General features: G+C 30.8%; 1 protein-coding gene across 1 annotated transcript in view; it reads left to right on the top strand.

The window, feature by feature from the left end:
- The window catches only part of LOC145314979 (FMRFamide receptor-like), a 112,618-nt gene that overhangs the window by 19,670 nt on the left and 69,140 nt on the right, over nt 1–23,808 (top strand). The window contains exons 2-4 of the mRNA XM_080155051.1: nt 9,430–9,553; nt 10,173–10,220; nt 14,993–15,030. Coding sequence (XP_080011177.1) covers nt 9,438–9,553; nt 10,173–10,220; nt 14,993–15,030 — 202 coding nt within the window. The 5' untranslated portion in view covers nt 9,430–9,437. The remainder of the gene's footprint in view (nt 1–9,429; nt 9,554–10,172; nt 10,221–14,992; nt 15,031–23,808) is intronic.

Genomic DNA, 23,808 nt, shown 5'->3' on the forward strand with positions numbered 1-23,808 from the left:
ACAAAAACTTTTAACTTTTTTTTATACTAAGATTTATCATTACTTGGATGTTGTGTCAGATTTTTATGTACTTGCAATGATACTCGCAGCTGGCTAAAATAACGATAACATCATCTACTCTACCCCATTTACGCCATCCCCTCCCCTCCTACTTGACGAACGTACTGGCCAATATATGAAGTCGATGTTAGCGACATAAATGGACGTCCACGTACATTCTTTATTCATTTATATTCCTAAACTTTCCTAACTGACCGTTTTACCTGTTTAATCTATTCGTTACTCTGCATGCCTACTGTTGCTACGTAAACAAGTACACACCAGGGATATAAAGGGATAAGACAATGGCCGATAAATTAATCTACATCCCCAATGATGAAACACAAAATTACCCTTCTGTAGGTTACAAGTATGGGTTGAAATGTTTTGACACTGAATTAACCAACCAATAAAAAGTCCCCAAAGTTGTGAAGTCAACGAATAAGCAAACGTTATCATAATACTTTGGGAACTATTGTAATAAACAGCAAAATTTTCCCTCCATCCCTTTGTACATACACAAAAAAACACAAAACACACATACACACACAATAGGATACAGTAAAAAATACCCGGTTGTCTAAGAATGCAAGCTTTTAAAAGTAAAAACCAAAAAAATCACTTCAAATACCTCTTAAAGTTTATCATTTAATTTTGACAGTTCTTACAATGTACAATTTAGTAAATAAACCTTTTAAAAATATATGTAAAACTCAACAAAAACCCAAAAGTACTGACTCTACAAGTTTGGAAACAAAATTTGCCTATCATGAATCATCACAAATACACACGCACAAAAAAGCATACGCTTACACATTAAAACAAAAAGACTCGAATATGCATAAACGTAAATGGCAACGTAATTTCAGGAAAGTTTCTTTTTTGTAGCAAAGCTACTCTTAAAGTATGTCATATGTTGGCTTGCATCAATTGTTAAATACAAATACGTTATGTGAATTATCGAGAACTGGACTTAACGTTTATTCTAAATGCATGTTTAAAACATAAAGAAAGAAGAGAAAAAACGTATTTCTAGCTACTCTAAGTAGTATTTTCCTTGTATGCTTTTTCTTAGCCCTTACTTAACCTAACTCTATACTAAAAAGAGCATAAAAATTGGGTCATTTTCGTATAAGATTAAGGGGGAGAAATCAAATATTAAATTATAAACGATTGTTTTCTGTAGACTTTGTCGTCCTTGTTTCTTTCAAAGTCGCATGTTTTGTCTAGAAAAGAACCAAGAAAAAGAGAGTAAAAGAGAGAGAATAAGAATAAAAAAAGATCTAGAGCGAAAGAGTTAAAAGATATATTGAGAGTGTTTTAAGAGTTTCCAAGTCACTCCCTGCTTTGATACAATTAAGTCATTTAAAATACACGTCACAAGTTAGTTTCTTTTTAAATTAAATCTTGACAAAAATGTTCTAAAATATTTTGGAAAAAATCATCTAATTGTTTGTGAAAAATATTAGTATCTTTCTGAAGATTGCAGAAGCATGAAACTTTGAGTTAAAGATAAATTAAATTTAAGTAGAAAATGTTGTTTTACTGAATAAAATGTTATAGGTATTGAATTGAATCTATGGAATCAATAAGAAAAACTTTGACATTGTAATATAATCCTGGTAGGTTTTTGGTGGGGGTGTCATTACCTTCCCTCTTTTGACCATTTAGGAAATATTGACAAGCAATTAAGAATATTCTTCAAAATTTTCCTAAATTAAGATATTTATTTATGAATTGATAGTTTAAATCAAATGCTTTGTTTTATCAAGGAATTTTTTATGCAAAATAATATAATTTTTAACAAATAGTTTTACCTATAAAGCTAAAATTAAAAGTCTTGATTTACTTTTGTGATAGAACTTAGTTGCTTAAAAATCAGAAATTATCATAAGTAAAAAATTAGTTACGTTTTGGTAAATTAATTCATAATTAAAATTTCACCTACTTTGTGTTTATGTGAAAATATCTTAAATGTATAGAAAAGGGGTGTGTAGTTATTCAATATTGTTTGAGAAATTTCACACCCTGTCCCAGCATCATTGAATGTAGGGATACGACAACCGAGGATAAAATAATCAACATCTCAATATTTTCCCCAATTATTTCAGTCAGAGAGAGAGGGGACAATGAACTGTGTATTACACTAGTCCCAAAAGTTTTATAATAACGTATTCTTATTTGTTGGCTTAACAACTTTAGGGACTTTAGTGAATTTTGATTTATTGTTCCATTTCTTTGAGTGTTCAAACGTTGCAACCACTAATTTTAATCTACAGAAATTGATATTTTTATATATTATCATTGGGGATGCAGACCAATTTATTGTTCATTGTCTTATCCCTTTATATTCTTAAAATTTGATTGATTGGTTCATTACGTTGAGTGTCCAAACGTTTCAACCACTAATTGTAATCTACAGAAGGGGTAATTTTGATGTACATCAATTTATCGGTCATTGTCTTATACCTTTAGATCCCTGGATTTGAGTTTACTTAAGATATGATTTCAAATAAGGATTTGGGAAAAGATTGATATAGCTTCCATTGTCCTATCCCTTTATCCCTGCCTTTACTTTACACACACAATTAAGTTTCAAGTATTTTCTTTTCGCACAACAAAAAAACTTTTTTTTGTATTCTATTTTTAAATGTTACAGTAAAAGTTTTTTTGGTGATTTCCCTCAAAGTGCCTGTCGAGCACTAAGAAATTAAAGATAGGAAGAGGTGGGGTAAGTTTGTTTAAGTTTTTCTATGCCTAACCCCTGCGGGAAGGCCTAACCTTGCGGTACACTACCACTGCGAAATGCTTAGTACCTAATATAACCTAGCCTAATCTGACCTAAATGTTAAAACAATCAAACAAAAATCTACACCCTTCCCATTTTCTTATTTTCCATTTAAAAAATAACGGGATGGCGATTTCTGTGCTTAAATAATAATATATACTTTTAGGCCTTTTTTCTTAACTTTTCTTGGTATTTTTTAAAACTTAAAGCCTTATTTGTCTGAGTTTTATGTAGAGAAATATAGGTCAAAACATTAGGCATCATATAAAGTAACAACCTCAGACAACCAAACATATAGCTAGACTTTATCTGAAATTCTTATCAGTGTGTATGTTGATTCTTAACTATATGCTAAAGCATTCCCCATTTAATGGAAAATGAAAAACCTTACAGAAAGCAGTTCTTTCAAAGAGTATATGTTTTGAATTGAATTTTTGCACACATTTGCCCATTGTGGATTGCAAAAATACCTTGGCCCAAATTTTAGTCAAGATTCATTTTTCTTCCTCGTGGAGAAATTGATTTGATTTTGAGATATTTTTTTTTTTAAAATGTGAATAATTGCGCCACTAGCCGTTTAAAGAATTTTAAGATTATAAATCGGAGAAAGCTTATACAATTAAAGTAACCAACATTTAATTACTACTGAATTGGTACAGACATTGAAAAAATCTTTAACATAAGAACAGAAAGACATTCATATTTAAATAATGATATTTAAATGGTATTTTGAAGTTTTACAGAGACATCTGAAAAGAGAAAACATGTTCAAAACTAATTTTTACGTTTAAATAGATTTTGTTTGTGAAATATTATTATTGAAAATTTCAATATTTTTAAAATTTTCTTAGAATTTGTATCTTTTTCTTTTGATTGTTTTATAAATACTTCTGTTTCCCAATGATCCTTGGCAACTGAATAAATATACATTCAACAGATGTAGAGATAATTTCTCTAAAAAGAAGAATAATATAGAAATTAATGTACATCCTATTATATAAAGTGGTAGGGTTTTTTGTTTGTACACAAAAATCTAAATAAACCCTTTGATAATTGGAAGGTTTAAGACTAAATTTGGAGTAGAAGGTTTTACATTTTTCACTGCAGCCATTTTTTAATGTTTTTCATAAACATTAAATCTTTTCTCTGTCTCTGATGAAACATATAAAGAGATAAATATAACCTTGCAAAATGTTACTATGGGTCTATTTTTAGATTATTTGCAAATTCATAAATACATAAACATATATGCAAATTAGTAATAAATAAAATTTACAAGAATATCAATGTCCAGAGAGAGAGAGAGGGGACAATGGCCTGTTTAATACACTAGTCCCAAAATTTTTATAATAACATTTTCTAATTCGCTTGATAAACAACTTTTGGGATTTTATTAAATTTGATTGGTTGGTTAATTAAGTTGAGTGTTCCAACGTTTCAACTTATAATTTTAATCTACAGAAAGGGTAATTTTGTGTATCATCATTATCTTGAATAGTCCGCTGTATATTTTTATACCATTACGTATAATAAAAGATGAAAGATTCTACTCTATCTAGGAATCACCATTTTTAATGTTAAACCTTCAAGATTATTGCTTGAAAAAGCATGATACAAGGTTTCAAAACTGTAGGATGATTCTTAAAAGCATTAATTAAAGATTAGCTGCACTACTAACAATTATCTCACTAAATAGACTATTTATAGATTTGTTTATTAGAAACATTCATAAAAATCATGTAAATCAAATAAATAAATAAACACAAAATATGCAAATTGTTTCCCACATTTGTAGAATGACATTATGATAAATAATGAAACACCAACAAATAGAAAACATAAGTAAAAAGAAAAAGAGTAATTAAAGAGAGTTTTAATTCAAATTATGAGAGTATAAATTGAATTTTCTACGATCTACTATAAGAAAGGAGCAATACAAAACAGTGGACGGAGAAAAAAAGGCAATAGAGGCCTTTAAAGGAATCAGAAACTAAAATAAGGAAATAAAAGCTATGTTTGCATCCCCCAAAAAAATATATACCAAAGAACTAACAAGATACCTTAATTATCAGGTGAATAATGTTCATACATAGCCGAGCAGGAACAAGTAAGGTCAACAGCTGTTTTACAGGACGGCTAAATTTGCCATAAAGCGGCTGAGCTATTTAGAATACTAGTGGATGAGCCCTTAGCATACAGAGTTTTATTTAGGGGGATGGGAGCCTAAAATTACCCAGAGACTCAAATCTAAAAAGAATATCCAAAAAATGTCACATAACTTTAACAAAGCCTTCCTTAGTAAAAAAAATCAATAGGTTCAGTGTTTAGTGAGATATCAACTGACAAACCAAAAACAACTTTTTGCATTTAAAAAGAATAAAGTACAACAAAGAGATGAATTACTTCCTGTATTTGTTTTAAATCTCGCAGGACAAATAAATGCAAATTGAGTTTGTAGTGCTTTCCCAGAAAGTGCCAATTCAGCATTAAAACCCCTCCTCCATTATTTTTTAAAATAAATTTAAAATAAACTTAGGGTATTTTTTGCCTATACTTTTGGAGCTACCCAGTATCCAATACCCAAGTTGACTTAAAGTATTAATCAAACAAACTAAGTCTAACCGTTCTTTTCCCCGATTTATTTTCAAGAAGGAGGTTTCTGTGCTCGACAAGATACTTAGAGGAAAATCACCAAGTTTGTTTAAAACGCAAATATATTTACATTCTGTACTTTTAGTAAAGCATTCAAGGATAGGTTGATACAATATAAATTCAAAAAGTTTTAACAGACTTTTCATACATTTTTCTATATTTTCGCCATTTTATATCAGATTAAATTATCTTCTATTGTCTTCTTCCTGTTTCCCTGAATTTTAGATATTTGTGCTTGACTGCGCTCTGCTGTGTAGAAATATATCACAAATTTAAAGAGATGCTCATATATCTAGGCTTGTATGTTCAATTTAAATTTTTTCTTACTTCAAAACTTACAGAGATTTATTTTATTAAAACGAAAATTAATTATTGCTTAATTTAACCCAATTACTCTTCAATCAATGACTTCAATTAATCTTAGGGAGGTGGAAGCTTCCAAAATAATTCATGAAAAAGAAAAAGAATAAATTGTTTTAACCTAGATATTAAAATGATTTACATGAATAAATTTTATATGCATATCCTTGTGTATATTTTCAATTTTATTTAAAACATAAATGGTTAAATTCATTCATACAATTCAGTTCCTCTATTATTTTATGGGTAAAAAAGATTTTACATTATCTCTTAGTCTGTCTGTAATGCCATGTAGGTAGTGGGATTTACCTGACTGCTATTTGAGATAGACCTTCATAAACGTATACTCTATAATAACTTTATCTGTAAGTTTTACTATAAATGGGCTATACATGTGGGAAAGATGATTTACTCAGCTTCTATTTAAAGTAGTTTTTTTCATTTTTTAGATTTTGTAATAAAACTTTGTTTTAAACTTATAAATCGCAAATATTGGAAGATGATATTCTTTTTTATTAATGACAATTTTTCCAACTACTAAATGTCCTTTTAAGATTGAAATTGAATCTTGGTGTATTGGTACAATTTCAGGGACGTCCAAGCTTTTTATTTTGAGGGGGTATAATCTATTGTATTTCCTTTTGTTTTGATGGGGTTAATGAAGGGTTTCAAAGTTTGATGGGGGTAAAATACCCCTTTACCCCCCACCCTGGAACGTCTAAGTACAAACTACACAGTATTCATGCTATATGTACATTGTATATTCTTTTAGCCTGTTTCAAAATAAAAAAGTTAGTTTAGGTTTATTTAATGGATTTTGAGGAATAAGACAATGAACATTAAATTAATGTAAACCCCCTATGATGATAAACAAATAACCCCATCTTAAGAAATTGGCACTGGTAAAAAGTAACCAATTTGTTTAGAAACCAAGAGAATGTATCTAATTTAATTTTTGTTTTAAAGATAGTTAATTTCATTAAAGTTTTTTAATATATATATATATTGCATCGTATTATAGACAGTTTTTTTGCGGATATTAAAATGAAAAAATTCAAGATTAATGCTAGTTTTGGTGGCCCCTAGGGGCCGTATGTGAGGGCCAACAAAACTGTCTGTAATACGATACATGATATTTCTGTATGGATCAGAACTGGTTCTAAACCAGCGGATACTAATCGGTTTCGTAGCCATGCTGGGAAAAGTTTTCTGAAATTAACTTTTGATTTGTACACTCTATACAAGCAAATATATATCTAATATAGATAGAGTAAAAATATATTATATGCACCGTTATATTATTACTTGGATGTTGCACCAGAATTTTATTATAAGTGATGCTTGCAGCTTGCTGAAATAGCGATTACTCCCATCCCCTCCCCTTCTACTAAATGAACGAACTGACCAATTTAAATGAGGTCCAAGCTAAATTGACTGTATCCTATATCCATTATCATATGCAATACTTGAAGGAAACTTTTAGAGTTAGTTGTAAATACAATTTAAGACAATATCCTCAGTTAATTATCAAGTAACAAATACCACCCTCTAAAAAAATGTTTATCCAATCGATTTTTTGATAGTAAAAAAAATTAATATTATTTTGAAATAACAAAAAAGTAAAAGACTTATATAGTAAAGTATTATTAATCAGAAATCTAAAGGGATAAGACAATTGTCGTCGATAGATTGATGTAATCCGGAATGGTGATGCAAAAAATTACACTTTCTTTATACTGCAATTATTGGTTAAAACGTTTAAACACTCAACTTAACTAACCAACTAAAAAAATTCAATAAATGACCCAAAAAGTGTTAAGACATCGAATAAGAAAACGTAGCTATAAATCTTTGGGGACTAGCGTATTAAACAGTCCATCGTCCCTCAACCTCAAAGAATAATATTAGATACAATGTAAATTTTTGCAGGGGGTGGGTTGCTGTGCAAAAAGTAGAAAAAAGAAACTGCGCAATTTTGTGTAACCAAAATGTACATTACTTTAACAAACTACTACTGCACAATCTCTCAACAAATTTAAATTGCATTTTTGGTAGCGCAAATACTCTATAACATCAGTCTGTACGTCTGGCTAGCCGTCCAACAAAACTAAGTGTCTGGACCAAGTTTCCAATCCCGATTAATACTTCATACATAATGTAGGAAATTTTATGCAGGTGCCTAAAGGGATAAGACAATGGATGACTAGTTGATGTACATCCTCAATGTTAATGCACAAAATTACCACTTCTGTAGATTACAATTAGTGGTTAAAATGTATAGACACTCAATTTAATAAACCATCTAATCAAAATTAAGTAAAAGTCCCCAAAGTTTTTGATTCAACGATTAAGAAAACGCCATTGTAAAACTTTGGGGACTTTTGTGATAAACAGCCAATTGTCCCCTCTCTCATTGCATTTTATGTGTTTAAATGCTTTGATGTTTATTAATTATTTTCAGTTTTAACATTCCATTAAATAATAATATAATACATACTTTCTTTAAAATGAATAACATCTATTTTCGCTGCTTTTCTTTTGGATTTACTTGTCCTTGAATGGTTTTTAACTAAAAGTTTTACTTTATAATGCGTAGTAACGTTTTATTGCTAAAATTAAATTGGTAAGAATTCCTCTTAATTTCTAATTTTTGCGCTAATAATATATTTTAACTTTATTTCATTTTATTATTTCAACTTATTAGCTATGATATTTATTCGCTCTCTTTCTTTCTGTCTCTCTCTCTGTCTCTCTCTCTCTCTCTCTCTCTCTCTCTCTCTCTCTCTCTCTCTCTCTCTCTCTCTCTCTCTCTCTCTCTCTCTCTCTCTCTCTTTCTCCTATCTTTCTCTCTGTCTCTGTCTCTATCTATCTCTCTTACTCCTATCTTTCTCTCTCTCTCTCTCTCTCTATCTATCTATCTTTCTCTCTCTCTCTCTCTCTCTCTCTATCTATCTATCTATCTATCTATCTATCTATCTATCTATCTATCTATTTATCTATCTATCTATCTATCTATCTATCTATCTATCTATCTATCTATCTATCTATCTATCTATCTATCTATCTATCTATCTATCTATCTATCTATCTATCTATCTATCTATCTATCTATCTATCTATCTATCTATCTACCTATCTATCTATCTTTCTCTCTCTCTCTCTCTCTTTCTCTTTCTCTCTCTCTCTCTCTCTCTCTCTCTCTCTCTCTCTATCTATCTATCTATCTATCTTTATTTCTCTCCTTATCTCTCTCTCTTTCTTTTTTTCTTTCTCTCACTTTCTCTTAATATATAATGTTTTGCTTAAAATATTCGGCTGACAAAAAATGGAAGGGGACAAAGTGTCTCAAAAATCAGCCATGTGACGTCATAAAAATGAGGGAGATGAGAAGTGAAAAAGGAAACCTCTAAAAAAAGAGATGGATTAACCCTCGTTTTTTATGACGCAACATGACTGATTTTTTAGGCCCTTTTTAGTCCCATTCCCAATAAACGTCCTATCCATAATTTTTGCATAATTCTATGATCTTGATTAGAATTTCAATTTGCAGATATTTTTACCCATTTAACCCTGACATTTTTCTATTTCAGGCTTGTGTATGGTGATGACACCTGGAGCGGAGTGTGGGGTGGACCCTCTGGGGGGAGATGAAAAATTAGTTGAGGAGTTCAAATATTATTGTGAGGGCATACTCGTCTCTATTGTTGGATGTATAGGGAGGTTTATTCATTTGGTATACACAGACAGACAGACAGATAGCTATGGATAGATAGATGGATAGACAGGCAAAAAGATAGATAAATAGATAGATAGACAGACAGAAAGATGGATAGGTAGATGCACCAAATATTATTGCGAGGGCATACTTGTCTCTATTGTTGGATGTATAGGGAGGTTTATTCATTTGGTATAGATGAACAGACAAACAAACAGACAGACAGATAGACTGATAGATAGACAGAAAGATGGACAGATATAGATAGATAGATAGATAGATAGATAGATAAACCAAATATTATTGCGAGGGCATACTGGTCTCAATTGTTGGCTGTATAGGGAGGTTTATTTATTTGGTATACACAGACAGACAGATGGACTGATAGATAGACAGAAAGATGGACAGATATAGATAGATAGATAGATGAACCAAATATTATTGCGAGGGCATACTGGTCTCAATTGTTGGGTGTATAGTGAGGTTTATTCACTTGGTATACACAGACAGACAGACAGATATATAGACAGACAGACAGATTGATAAAGAATAGATAAAAAGATATTATTAAAAGATCAATTAAAGTTAATAAAATGAATAAACCATTGAAATGTGTGCAGGAGTCCTGGGCAATGTCACCTCACTTTTTGTTCTCTCCAGACCAAAGTAAGTAGATAGATAGATAGATAGATAGATAGATAGATAGATAGATAGATAGATAGATAGATAGATAGATAGATAGATAGATAGATAGATAGATAGATAGATAGATAGATAGATAGATAGATAGATAGATAGATAGATAGATAGATAGATAGATAGATAGATAGATAGATAGATAGATAGATAGATAGATAGATAGATAGATAGATAGATAGATAGATAGATAGATAGATAGATAGATAGATAGATAGATAGATAGATAGATAGATAGATAGATATTTATACTGTACAATAATCTGTTTATTACAATATTCATTATTTGCAATAACTATTAATAGCACTTAGCATACAATAATAATAATATTTTTGCAAATATATGTTTGCATAAATATTATCAGCGAATCTAAAGGGATAAGACAATGGCCGGTAAATTGATGTACATACCCAATGATGATACACAAAATTACCCCATCTGTAGATTAAAATTAGTCGTTGAGCCGTTTAAAACCTAGGGGACTAGTGTAATAACAGCCCATTGTACCCTCTCTCTTAACATATTATACTTCTAGACCTCGTGTTTGCACACCTTATTTTAAGTGCAAAGCTTTTCAATAGTTTTTAGCAGTTGCGCCCTTGGCATCTATATAGGGTCTCTATATCTAAAAGGGGTAATAGAGGACATAAAATAGCATAAAACCATCCCAGAAACTGTGATTTCCTTTTGCTGTTTATAAGCCCTTAAGTCAAGCCCTTATTTGCACAAGATTTTTATTCACAAATTTTTCATCCGGATAAATTTTCCCTTTCATTAGTTTACAAATTTACATAAAAGCAAAATTTCCTTAATATATTGAATAAATAAAACCCAAATAGGTTTGGATGATTCACCCCCCCCCCCCCCCCCCCCTTCAATATTTGCCTGTGCCTATAATTGAGGGCGTATGTTGTGTGTTTATGGTAAGGTGGGGGTTTCGAAGACATCCCTTTAAGAATAACATTTTAAGTACCTAAAATAGTGTTTCTTACTCCTCCATAAAAATGTATCACAATTCAACCTCCCCACATCCACCATAAAAAAAAAAAACTTTTAAATGGTAGTCATAAATATTCTGGGGGAGGGGGGATTTTGCAAGACCCCCTCCCCCAGGCAAAAAAAACTTTGCACGTGTATGTTTGCATAACGAAGATCCTACTCACTTTATATTATTTGCATAGGACAGATATATCCATTAAGCAGAATAGATAGATAGATAGTTAGATAGATAGAATAGATAGATAGTTTCTATTATTTGCATAGGACAGATATATCCATTAAATAAAACCAATATTGCAAATATTATGGGATAGGGATAAAGATTCTTTTTTAAAAATTCTTGAGTCAACTCAAAAATTTTTATTGTATAATTATACTAGTGGATTCTATCCTAGCATCTAGAAGCTCTGTATTCGAAGGAGTAAGGAAAGTAGGAAAATATCCTAAAATCAAAATTAGATATAAAAAAATGAATAGCCTAAAACCATCCAGGGGCCTATAAGAAGCTTCAATAAAATGAAGAAATCAATCGGTTCAGTAGTAGAAAAACAAAAACTATAGACCTTATAATAAGAGTATTAACAGATATTCTAACACAAAACTGCTGTTGTCTAAAAAGTGCCATGTTTAACGTCATACCAACAGTCGCAACACATCGGGATTAATAGTAAGACCTTTAAGACAAATTTCTTGCAAATAAAGCGTTAGGTTTCTGTTTTTTATACTACGTTACCAAAAATAAAGTTTTTAACTTAAAACATTCTTTGTGAGATTCTTTATCTATATTTGAAGGAAATATCGGATTTTGAAGCATATATATATGATACTTGCATTAGGCCTTTATGATAAGAAAGAGAAAATTATGAATGTTTTATAATTATGTAATACTTATATTCTATGATAGTTTTAAGACATTTAATGAGGACTTGATAATGTTCAGAGAGAGAGGGGACAATGGGCTGTTCATTACACTAGTCCCCAAAGTTTTTTATTCGTTATCTTAACAACTTTGGGGATTTTAATTTTGATTGGTTGATTTATTTAGTTCAGTGTTCAAACGTTTCAGCTACTAATCTTAATGTACCAAAGGTGTAATTTTGTTTACATCAATTTATTGGCCATTGTCTTATCCCTTTAGGTCCCTGGATAATACCCTATATAATAGAAATAAGTCATATAATATTTTGCAGAAGAAAAAAAATATTGTTATTTAATTTCCCCTCCCATAACTAACATGTGTTTTTGCCTACATATTTAGTATAAATATACAGGGATTTAAAGGGATAAGACAATGGCCGATAAATTGATGTACATCCCCAATGATGTTACACAAAATTACCTTCTGTAGATTACAACAATGTGGGGTTGAAACTTTGGACACTCAACTAAATTAACCAATCCAAATTCAATAAAAGTCCTCAATGTTGTTAAGCCAACGAATAAAAATACGCTATCATATAACTTTGGGGACTAGTGTAATAAACAGCCCAGTGTTCCCTCCCTCCGTGATAAATATATGTTACTAATCAAATAAGATGTCACACATCAATTCATCTTATTCACGAATACGGGGATAGGGCATTAGGTGATAAAATAATCTCCTCCCCAATTCTGCCCACAAAGCCTCAAATATTTGGGGGGAAGGGTTAAGAGAGGGCTTTAAAAAAATATTTTCAGTATGGCGTCGAAACCGATTGCTCTATTAGAACCGTTTTTTGGGGGGGAAGATGAATTTATCGTTCATTGTCCTATCTCTAAATCCCTGATGTAGTTATGTTGTAATATACACAAACATCAGGGAGGGAGGGGGCATTGGACTGTAAATTACACTGGTACCCAAAGTTTATAAGTATCACGTGAGCTCAAAACCTTTGGGTATTTTTATGGATTTGTGATTTGTAGTCAAACTTTTCAAGTAATAATTTTGATCTATAGAAGTGATAATTTTGTTTATCGTCATTAAGGATGTACATTAATGTATATTCCATTGTCTTATCCCTTAAGATCCCTGACAAACATATTAACAAATTATGTATAAATAGATAAATTTAGATAGATGAGAAGATAGAGAATAGATAGATAGATAATAAGACAGATAATTAATTTGTTGAAAATTAATTCTCTGTCCTATATAATTTCGTACATCATATATATTAACTTAATTTGGGGGGGGGAGGTCCAGGTAATCACTTCTTCCTCTTCATCCCCCCCCCCCTCCCCCACTATCTCGGAAACTACAAAAATGTGATATAGTATTTTTTAAAAATGCATGGATCTTTGATGGCTCCTGCGGCTGCCAGTATGATAGATCCAAAAATGAATTCACAAAACGTTGCATGTTTTGAAAAGTCAGAAAATTTTGTAACTCTTTCTTTCACAGAATAATGAGATAAGAGCAGAAGGGGGGGAGGATTTAATGCCAACTCCCCAAGAATAAGGTTTTAATCAAGTAGAGAACTGTGTAAAGGACTTACTGGCCATCTCATTTCAGCTTTATAGAAGCTTCGCTTTTTAGATTATTCATTATCATTATAGATTTTTATTAAGGGTTTGAAATACATAGAAATTGAAATTTTAACATGTCAAATTTTACAGATATATGTGTATGTATATATTACTCTAAATGTAGTACATAGAACTTTTAAATAATTGAAAATTTAAACATTTCTTTTGTAGCATTTGGTAAAAAGATTGCAAATTATTTTACTTTTTCCATTTTCTGAAATGGCTAGGTTGAAATTTATGGCTTTTGCTTTTCTGATTTTAAATTATCAACCACTTTTTGTATTGTTTTCTTCTGTTACAGAACAAAAGTAATTTTATTTATTTTAAAATCCTGGGAGGAAGGGGACATTTGAATGTATCATATAGGATTTTACTAACACGTTCTCTCATTCGTTGCCTTAAAACTTGAAAGCCTTATATTAAATCTTAATTTTGTTGCACAAACAAGCAGTGTTTAAACTTTTCACCAATTATTAATAGGGATTAAGTGAATATTGCATTGTTAATGATACTAATACAGAGCTGGATCTTTAAATCATTTTAGTGGTGAGCCAGATCGGGTTGAGCCGAATTTCAGCCAATCACAGCGCGGCATTTCATAAAATACTGTGCTCTCATTGGTGGAGCTCACCACTAAAATGATTTAAAGATCCAGCTCAGCAATGTTCTCTCATACATTAGCATAAAAACTGTAGGCACTTATATTTAATTTTGATTGTGTTTTACAAACAGGCACTGTCTAAACTTTTCCACCAATGCTTAGTGGAGATTTACATCAATTTATCGTCTAATCCCTTAAAATCTCTGGCAAAACCTTTACAAATCAAGGAAAACTATGTCAATAATGAACTCAGCAATAGATAAAACAAAAATTTTAAATTGATGTTAAAAATCATTATTTGTTGGCATTTTTCTAAATATCAAGTATTTCAAGACAGACATACTAAAAATAAGAAAAAAAATCTATGATATTAACAAATTTCTATCAATAAATCATTCAATTATTGCTTAGTTTTTTAATGATATGCTAAATCATTTGTTAAAAATAATTATACAAATAAACAAAAGATTTACTTGGAAGATTTTTGAAAATAAAAACTTAATTTTAGAGATAGTAAAAGTAAGTATAGAAGGGTATGGCCTATAAAACTTTTTTACGATATGCTTGTTAGGTAGAATATTTGATTGCCTTTTTTTTAATATTTATAATCACTTTTTAATTTTGTTTTATTTTCAGGTTACGAGACTGTTTTCACAATCTATTATTTGCATTAGGTAAGAATTATTTTATCTCTTTACCCCTACGGGTCACTTTCCTAATCTAAACTAACCTATACCTTATTGAACAATAACCATGTCCTTAATTTAAATTGGGTTTTTGAAATCAGCTAATATCGTCTAAAATGTAAAAACAAATCCAAGTCCCTACAAACGAAAAATAGCTATTTGCTAGCAGACGAAAAGGGTCTCTGTCACTAGGGCCAGGAAGTTATCTGGTTTATACATCTAGCTATCTATAATACAAAGTAGTTTGATGGCTGTCCGTCCGTCCATCCCTTAAGATGTCGGTAACCACATATATTTTGAATCATATAGCAGCTTCGCTACAAAAAAACTATAATATTTAGCTTAAATATTCAAAAATTAAATTATATATTTTATTTCTAATTTGACTTCTGCTAAAATTATTTCTCAATGTTGAAAACTAGAATGTGATTATTTGCATTTCATTGTGTATGCATGCAGGGACAAAGGGGATGGGACATTGGATTGTGTATGCTATGCATGCAGGGACAAAGGGATGGGACATTGGATTGTGTATGCTATGCATGCAGGGACAAAGGAATGGGACATTTCATTGTGTAAGCTATGCATGCAGGGACAAAGGGATGGGACATTTCATTGTGTATGCTATGCATGCAGGGACAAAGGGATGGGACATTTCATTGTGTTTGCTATGCATGCAGGGACAAAGGGATGGGACATTTCATTGTGTATGCTTTGCATGCAGGGACAAAGGGATGGGACATTTCATTGTGTTTGCTATGCATGCAGGGACAAAGGGATGGGACATTTCATTGTGTATGCTATGCATGCAGGGACAAAGGGATGGGACATTTCATTGTGTATGTTATGCATGCAGGGACAAAGGAATGGGACATTTCATTGTGTATGCTATGCATGCAGGGACAAAGGGATGGGACATTTCATTGTGTATGTTATGCATGCAGGGACAAAGGAATGGGACATTTCATTGTGTATGCTATGCATGCAGGGATAAAGGGATGGGACATTTCATTGTGTATGTTATGCATGCAGGGACAAAGGAATGGGACATTTCATTGTGTATGCTTTGCATGCAGGGACGCAGAGATGGGATATTGGATGAGAAATTAATCTTCATACCCCAAATACAAATATACTAAAGACCTCTATGGACCAACAGGACAAGAGACCTAAAGAACAAAAGACCTAATAGGATAAAAGACCTACAGGGACCTAAAATATAATGTGTACATAAAAATTGATTTAAGATTTTTTCTTCTTCAATTTAGGTATTTTTGGTCTTTTTATCTACATTAGGTCTTTAGGTCCCGTTAGTTTGACCTTTAGGACTTTTATCCCTTTAGATATTCTGCCTTTTAAGTCTTTTGTCTATTAGGTCTTTTTCTTTAGGTATTTTGTACCCTAATGAGAAGCGTCCAATGACATATCAATTTATCCTCCAATATCATAACCTTGTATCCATGAACATGCATGAAACTGAAAGCTTGGCATTAATTGGACTTAATTGCGAACAAATTTCTTTCGCATAACTCTGAAGCTAGTTCTATTTAAACAACACCATTTAAATTCATTTTCTCAAAAATAAATAAATTTTCAATTTTTAATAGCGAAGCTTCTATATAATTCAATTTGATTGTCTGTCCGTAAGCATGTCCGTAAAGATATGGTTTGAGATGTGATTTTCTCTCGGCTGCTATTTAAAACAGACAACTAAACCTTTTGGTGATGATTTCCTGTAATTTACTTGAACCGTCGGTCTGCCACCCAAGTCTTAAAAGTATTTGTGATTTTTTAAAAAGGCATTTGCTTTTCTTTTTTATCAACAACTGAATATCTGCTCTATAACTCACTTTGTCCGTATGTCCTTCAGGATTTTTTGGTGCTTTGCTGCTTATAGATGATGTCATCCTTGTTTTGATCTAGTTATTTATAGAATTTCGTAAAGTTTTTCCTTATTCCAACTTATAGAACAATTAAAGAATCTGTCTTTTGGAATTATAGGTTTTTTTTACTTATCGGCAGTATTCCTTAAAGTGACTTCTCGAAGATTGCACCCTCCTCTTATTTTTGCTTGTTTTTTTAATTAATTCAGGTCAGGCTAGGTTAGGTTATTTTGAATAATGGGTAGTTTCGCAGTTACTTATATTCAATTTGTATAAAAACTAGTGGCAACGCCCCTAGCCTCTAGGGGCTTTCACCCAAGAGGTAATAAAAATAATAATTAAATACTACTGGAACTGCCACCACTAATTTCAAATAATTTTTAAAAATTGGGGGAGTTGAGGATGTCCCCCCCCACCCAAAAAAAAATGAATAGCTTAAAACCACCACAGGACCAGTAGATATATTCCCTGAAGAGTAGAATCCAATTGGTTCAGTGTTTACCGAGATCTTAAGCTTCAGACGGACGGACGGAACGACGGAAGGACGGACAGACTGACAGACATCAAGCTAATTTGTATTATAGGTAGGGGAGGGGGTTCCCGTGTTCTTTTGTCACTTTGCGGGAAAGTTATTTTCTTTGACATAATTACAACCAGAAACCAATTTTATCTCTTTAATTAATTGGTAAGATCTAGTGTGGCAGGGAAAAGTTAATGGAGTATAATATTCTCATTCGTGTCTGGAATGCAGGGAGGGAGGAGACAATGATCTGTGAATTATACTGTTACCCAATATTCATATACAGAAGGGTAATTTAGTTTATAGTAATTGAGGTTGTACAGCACACCAAAGATCCCCGAAATTAGGGGAAGGCTTTTACTCTATGTATAGAAACTTTAACTAATTATTTAAACATTGATTAGTTTTTCCTCCTAATTTATTTATAGATGATTTATAAGTAGGTCATTTTGTTTATTTCTAGGGATCTAAAGGGATAAGACAATGGCTGGTAAATTGATATACATCTCCAATGATGATACACAAAATTACCCCTACTGTAAATTAAAATTAGTGGTTGAAGCGTTTGAACACTCAAATTAATGGAACTTCCAATCAAAATTCACTGAAGTCACCAAAGTCATTAAGCCATCAAAAAAGAAACATAATATAATCTTTGGGACTAGTGTGATAAACAACCCATTATCCCCTTACTATCTGATTTATTTCATATTTAATTTTAAAAATTAAATTCAAAGAAGTTGTATCAACTTTTTTGCTTTTTATTTAAGATAGCTAGCCGGTCCTTTCAGTAAGTAGTAGATGTAAAATTTTTCATAGAATTCAGATATGCAATCGGTTTTTTTGTAGACCTCTTATTTTTTAAGTAATTTAAGTTTTTTAAAAAAATAATTAAGTCGGTTTTAAGGTACTAAAACGCAACAAAATAAAAGAAGAAAATGGCCAGTATGAACAAAAATAGTAAGATCTTTAATTTGACACCTTACTTTTAAAATTCTGTTGAGTAATTATTGAAAAAATCTATTTTTTTAACCTCGGTTTAATAAAAACTTAAGACCTAAATATTTTCTCAAACAGACATAAAAAACATGGGTTCATATATACCTTTAGAATCAGAAAAATATTACGAATCTATTCTAAGCAAAATTGAAAAAGTTTTATAAAACTATAATAAAAAAAATAAGTTTATTTTAAGAATCATAATTTTCGGCTTTAAAGGGTTAGCTTGAACCAAACCTGAACCAAACCTAAACAAAAGACAATGCCATGTAGCAGATATTTTTTAAACACAAGAAACAATAATGTATTTTTAACTGCATTGTTTTGAAGTTTATAAACAGACTGATGCATATTTGTTCATAATTTTTCATTCTTTACATGTTCTTTAATATCACTATATTTATTGTAGTATCTATTGTATATATTGTATGAACGTTCTCCTTTTTTTCTGGCAATTCTATAGGTTAATTTTATAGATTAAGCTTCCCGATTCGTCAATTTTTGCGATTTGTGATTGGCTAGTTTAGTAGTTACAATTCTTAAAATAACTTTTTTATTTTTTCTATTTTTTATTACAATTTTTTTAAACTTTTTCAATTTTGCTTACAATGGATTCACATTATTTTTCTCATTCTAATGGTATATATGAACCCATATTTTTTATGTCTGTATGAGAAAATATTTAGGTTTAATGTTTTGATTAAACCGAGGTTAAAATAATAGATTTTTTCAACAATTACTCAACAGAATTTTAAAAGTAAGGTGTCAAATTAAAGATCTTACTATTTTTGTTTATACTGGCTATTTTCTTCTTTTATTTTGTTGCGTTTTAGTACCTTAAAACCGACTTAATTATTTTTTTTAAAAACTTAAATTACTTAAAAAATAAGAGGTCTACAAAAAAACCGATTGCATATCTGAATTCTATGAAAAATTTTACATCTAATACTTACTGAAAGGACCGGCTAGCTATCTTAAATAAAAAGCAAAAAAGTTGATACAACTTCTTTAAAGGAAAATTGTAATTATTTTGAAAGAAATGAAACATATTTTTAGAAGATTTTGTGCATTATGTGGATTTACAATGAAAACAAGAAAAAATTCAACAAGTATGATAATTTGCATAATAGCGAAGAAAGGAATTGACATCTTTTAATTTAATAATTTGTTTGTTATTAGACCTACACGTTCTTTCATTAGTTGTTTTAATACTTTGAGAACTTTTATTAAATCCTGATTGGGTAGTACAAACTATCAGCGACAATCTTTTTCTCCATTAATTTTCATCTACAGAAGGGGTAATTTGGTCTATCATAATTAGGGGTGAATATCAATTTATTATCTATTGCCCTATCCCTTAAAAACCTTTCCTTTACAACCTAACCTTCAAACTAAAGCATATTTATCCATAAAATAAAGTAAATGGATGTTTTTTGTGTGTGTTTCTGTTTGTACCTAAGGATCTCGCTAACCACTGAAACGATATACTTGTCCTTAACAGGGTAGCTTCTCATAGGTCATGGGAAGGTTTATAACTATTTTGGGGAAAGGAAACCACCCTAGAAAGAAAATTACCCTCGCAATTTTTTTATTTATCTATTTTACTATGCAGAAATTTATACACTATCAACTTCTAAGAAAACAAGGATGACAACATCCAATATAAAAGCAAAGTTGATAAATACAAATAAAACAGACAGACAAACAAACATCAACATTTTAGAATGTCAGCATTAAAAAAAACAAAATTTGTTTTTATAGAATAGCTCGAAAAAGGGATACTTTTTAAGGACATACTTACATTTTTAAGACATGATTATAAAGATGCTACGCTTATAAACTGGTGTCTAATGGTCATAGGCATAGGATTTACAATTGCCAAAAAAAATAGATGAAAGGAAAAAAAGTTGGCGTCAAAAAATCAAACGGACTTCCTTGAAATGATTTTACCTAGTTGCTATAAGAATAATCAAGTCGAAATCAATCGTTAAGAAGATTAAGAATAAATTAATTATTAGAGATATCTGTTAAAAACGGACTGACGAAGGGACATACCCTAAGTTTTGAAAAGCCTCGCTTTAAAAAAGGACAGTTATGTCAATTAGAAGCGAAGCAACAACAATTTATAACAATAAACTGTTATACAATAAAAAGAAATTTTCTATGTTAGGGTATAATTTTGTGAGGTTTTACAACGTCGAATGGACAATAGTTGTATATTTTCTGTGCTACTGTTAAAATCCATTTATAAAACTTTTAAATTTTATAATGTACAAAAATTAAAAACTAGTTTTTGCGTGTCATTTTATAAGTGTTTCTATCATAAATATTATGTAATGATTATGGTTGTGGGGAAAAAGGTGGGTCCGGGATAGCCTGATATCTAGTTGCCGAATGTGTACGCAGTTTCCTGGGTGTTTCCTCATCCTCGCTCAATATTTACTACTAGCTACAAATCTTCAAACTTCCCTTAAAAAAATCAAAATTTGAATGTGTAAACGATTTATACAATATACATTATAAATTTGAATTTTTTAAATTTTGATTTTTTTTTTTTGAAGTTTGAAGCTTTTTTAGCTAGTAGTAAATATTGAGCTAGGATGAGGAAACACCCAGGAAACTGCGTACACATTCGGCAACTAGATATCAGGCTATCGGGTCCGGCTTTCTGGCAAATCTCAAATTTGGCGAACTTAAAACTTTGCAACGCCTAGATAGAAATAATTTTTTTCTATTTAGAATATTTACATTCTTTATTTAAATGCACTAAAAATTATTAAAGGATTATTATTTTGTATATCAAAAACATTAATTTGATTTTAAAAATTAGCGGTTGTATCGGAGACAACTTCGCAGGAAACTAAATAACATTCGTGTTACATCTAGGATGACTTTAGAGTTTAAGTTTTAGTAGCGAATTTACTCTATGTTTAACCCTAAACAGTCGGTACCCTTTCTGGACCTTAATAGGTTTGGGGGGGGGGGCGTTGAAGTTCCCCCCTATTAAACAAACATCCTGTTATTTTCTTATGAGGATTGCTAAATATTCTTTTTAAAAGCGAAGATTTTCTATAATTAGGGTCGGTCCGTCCGTCTGTCTGTCCGTAACAGATAGCTTTTTTCGTTAATTTAGCCATGTTAGAATTGTCCTATCAATTTCAAATTTTGAATGGTGATTCCTTTAATAGTTAGGTACGATTTAGAAAGCGTAGCAACTCTATAACCATTACCAAAATGTCCGTACGTCCATTTTAAACATTTTTTTTTTACTTTTTTAACAACAAATTTTTTTGATCTAATCATCCGATTGATCTGATTTTTGGTGTATTAATTCCTGGGACAACAAACTATAATGTTATAAGCGAAGCAACTCTATAATCAAGTCCTAAAAATGTAAGTATGTCCATAAACATTATCCTGTATTAAGCAGTTTTTCAACAAATTAAATGTTGACAAAGAATTTTAGCCTTCTATCTTAAATGGCAGCTTAGAAAATCACATTTTCCCAAAAGTATTATTGACTGACAGACTGATGGACAGACTGACAGACAGATGGACAGACATCTCAATATCTCTAAAATTAAGCTCAGAGCCTAAATTTTTAATGTTTGTGGAGTCTTTTGCTCAACTAGCTCCTAAAAGGAAATTCCCAATATGAATTCTGTATTGATTACTTAGTTTGGTTATGTTAAGAAAGTTTTCTGAAAAAAAAATCATCTCAATATCTTTAAAAATAAGCTCAGATTTAAAATGTTAGTGTTTGGGGGGTCTTTTGCTCCAATAGCCTCTAGAGGGAAAGTTCCAAAATGAAATCTATAATGATTACTTAGTACGGTTATGTTAAAAGGTTTACTACAAAAAAAAATCATCTCAATATCTTTAAAAATAAGCTCAGAACCTAAATTTCAGTGTTTTGGGGTCTTTTGCTCCACTAGCCCCTAGAAGGAATGTTCTAAAATGAAATCTGTAATGATTACTTAGTTTGGTTATGTTAAAAAAGTTTTCTGAAAAAAAAATCATCTCAATATCTTTAAAAATAAGCTTAGAACTAAAATTTCTACTGTTTGGGAGTCTTTTGCTCCACTAGCCCCTAGAGGGAAAGTCTCAAAATGAAATCTGTAATGTTTACTTAGTTTGGTTATGTTAAAAAAGTTTTCTGGAAAAAAAAATCATCTCAATATCTCTAAAAATAAGCTCAGAACCTAAATTTTTAGTGTTTGGGGGGTTCTTTTGCCACACTAGCCCCTAGAGGGAAAGTCTCAAAATTAAATTTTTAAAGTTTTATGGGTAGATCCAGTCATGTAAGAGAGCTTACAAAAAGAATTAGGTTGATAACTAGAAAAACAAGCCAGGGCAAAATTTGCTATTGAATTTCATTTCCTATAAGTGTACTAACTTCCCCCCTCCCCCCTTATTTAATTTTTTTTGCCAGCCGCTAAATATTAAAACAGCTGTAGAGCAGCCAATTCGAAAAACGGCAAATAACGGAAACCGCCATTATCGGCGTTTACGGCGGTTGCCGACGCCAATTAAGTTTTTTATATGTTTATGATTACAGTAATAGACTACATACAAAATTGGCTGGTCTAGAGCTGTTTTGCTCCACTAGCCCCTAGAGGGAAAGTCCCAGGATGAAATCTGTAAGTGTACAAACTCCCACCTTAAATTTTTTTATGGAATATGGATATGATTATACATGAATTATAATAAAATTAACAAAATTTACCTATTATTGCCCTTTGGCGCATATCTTATTACAGACTTCCTCATTTGGCAACATCCATATAAGAAAACCACTGAAATGTAGGACAAACGAACATAAACACTTGTAGCGTATCAGAACTTAATAAGAAGAATACTAAACACAGGTCTAAAAAAATTTGAAGTAAAGTAAATTTGTTGCAATCTTCTTTAATACAGAAGAATTTTTAAGGACATTTTCAACTTATTTATAGAGATGATTTGCTTATAACAATGTACCTTGTTGTAATAGGAATCAGAATCCCAAAAATTAGCTGAATAAATAAAAAATCATCATGTTTTAGATGTACTTTCTAGTAACAATTATAAAGTAGCTACAATTCAAAAACCATACCTAATTATTATAGGAATCATTATACAAAGTTTGAAATTAATAGGACAATTCTAACCTGTTTAATTTAACCAGAAGAGCTAACTCTGCCAGAATAATAAACTTACATACAGACAGACAGACTTTAATTATATAAAAGCTTTGCTTTTAAAAGGCTGATATGAATTTACTCACTAACAGAATAATACTAATTAATTTTCCAATATTTTTCTCAACTGAGTACACTTGAACAGAATATATTTGTTTTATTTTTGAATCTTTAACCATTTGAG

This window comes from Acartia tonsa, chromosome 3 (assembly GCF_053477335.1).
Source record: "Acartia tonsa isolate MP-2025a chromosome 3, ASM5347733v1, whole genome shotgun sequence".
NCBI lineage: Eukaryota > Metazoa > Arthropoda > Copepoda > Calanoida > Acartiidae > Acartia > Acartia tonsa.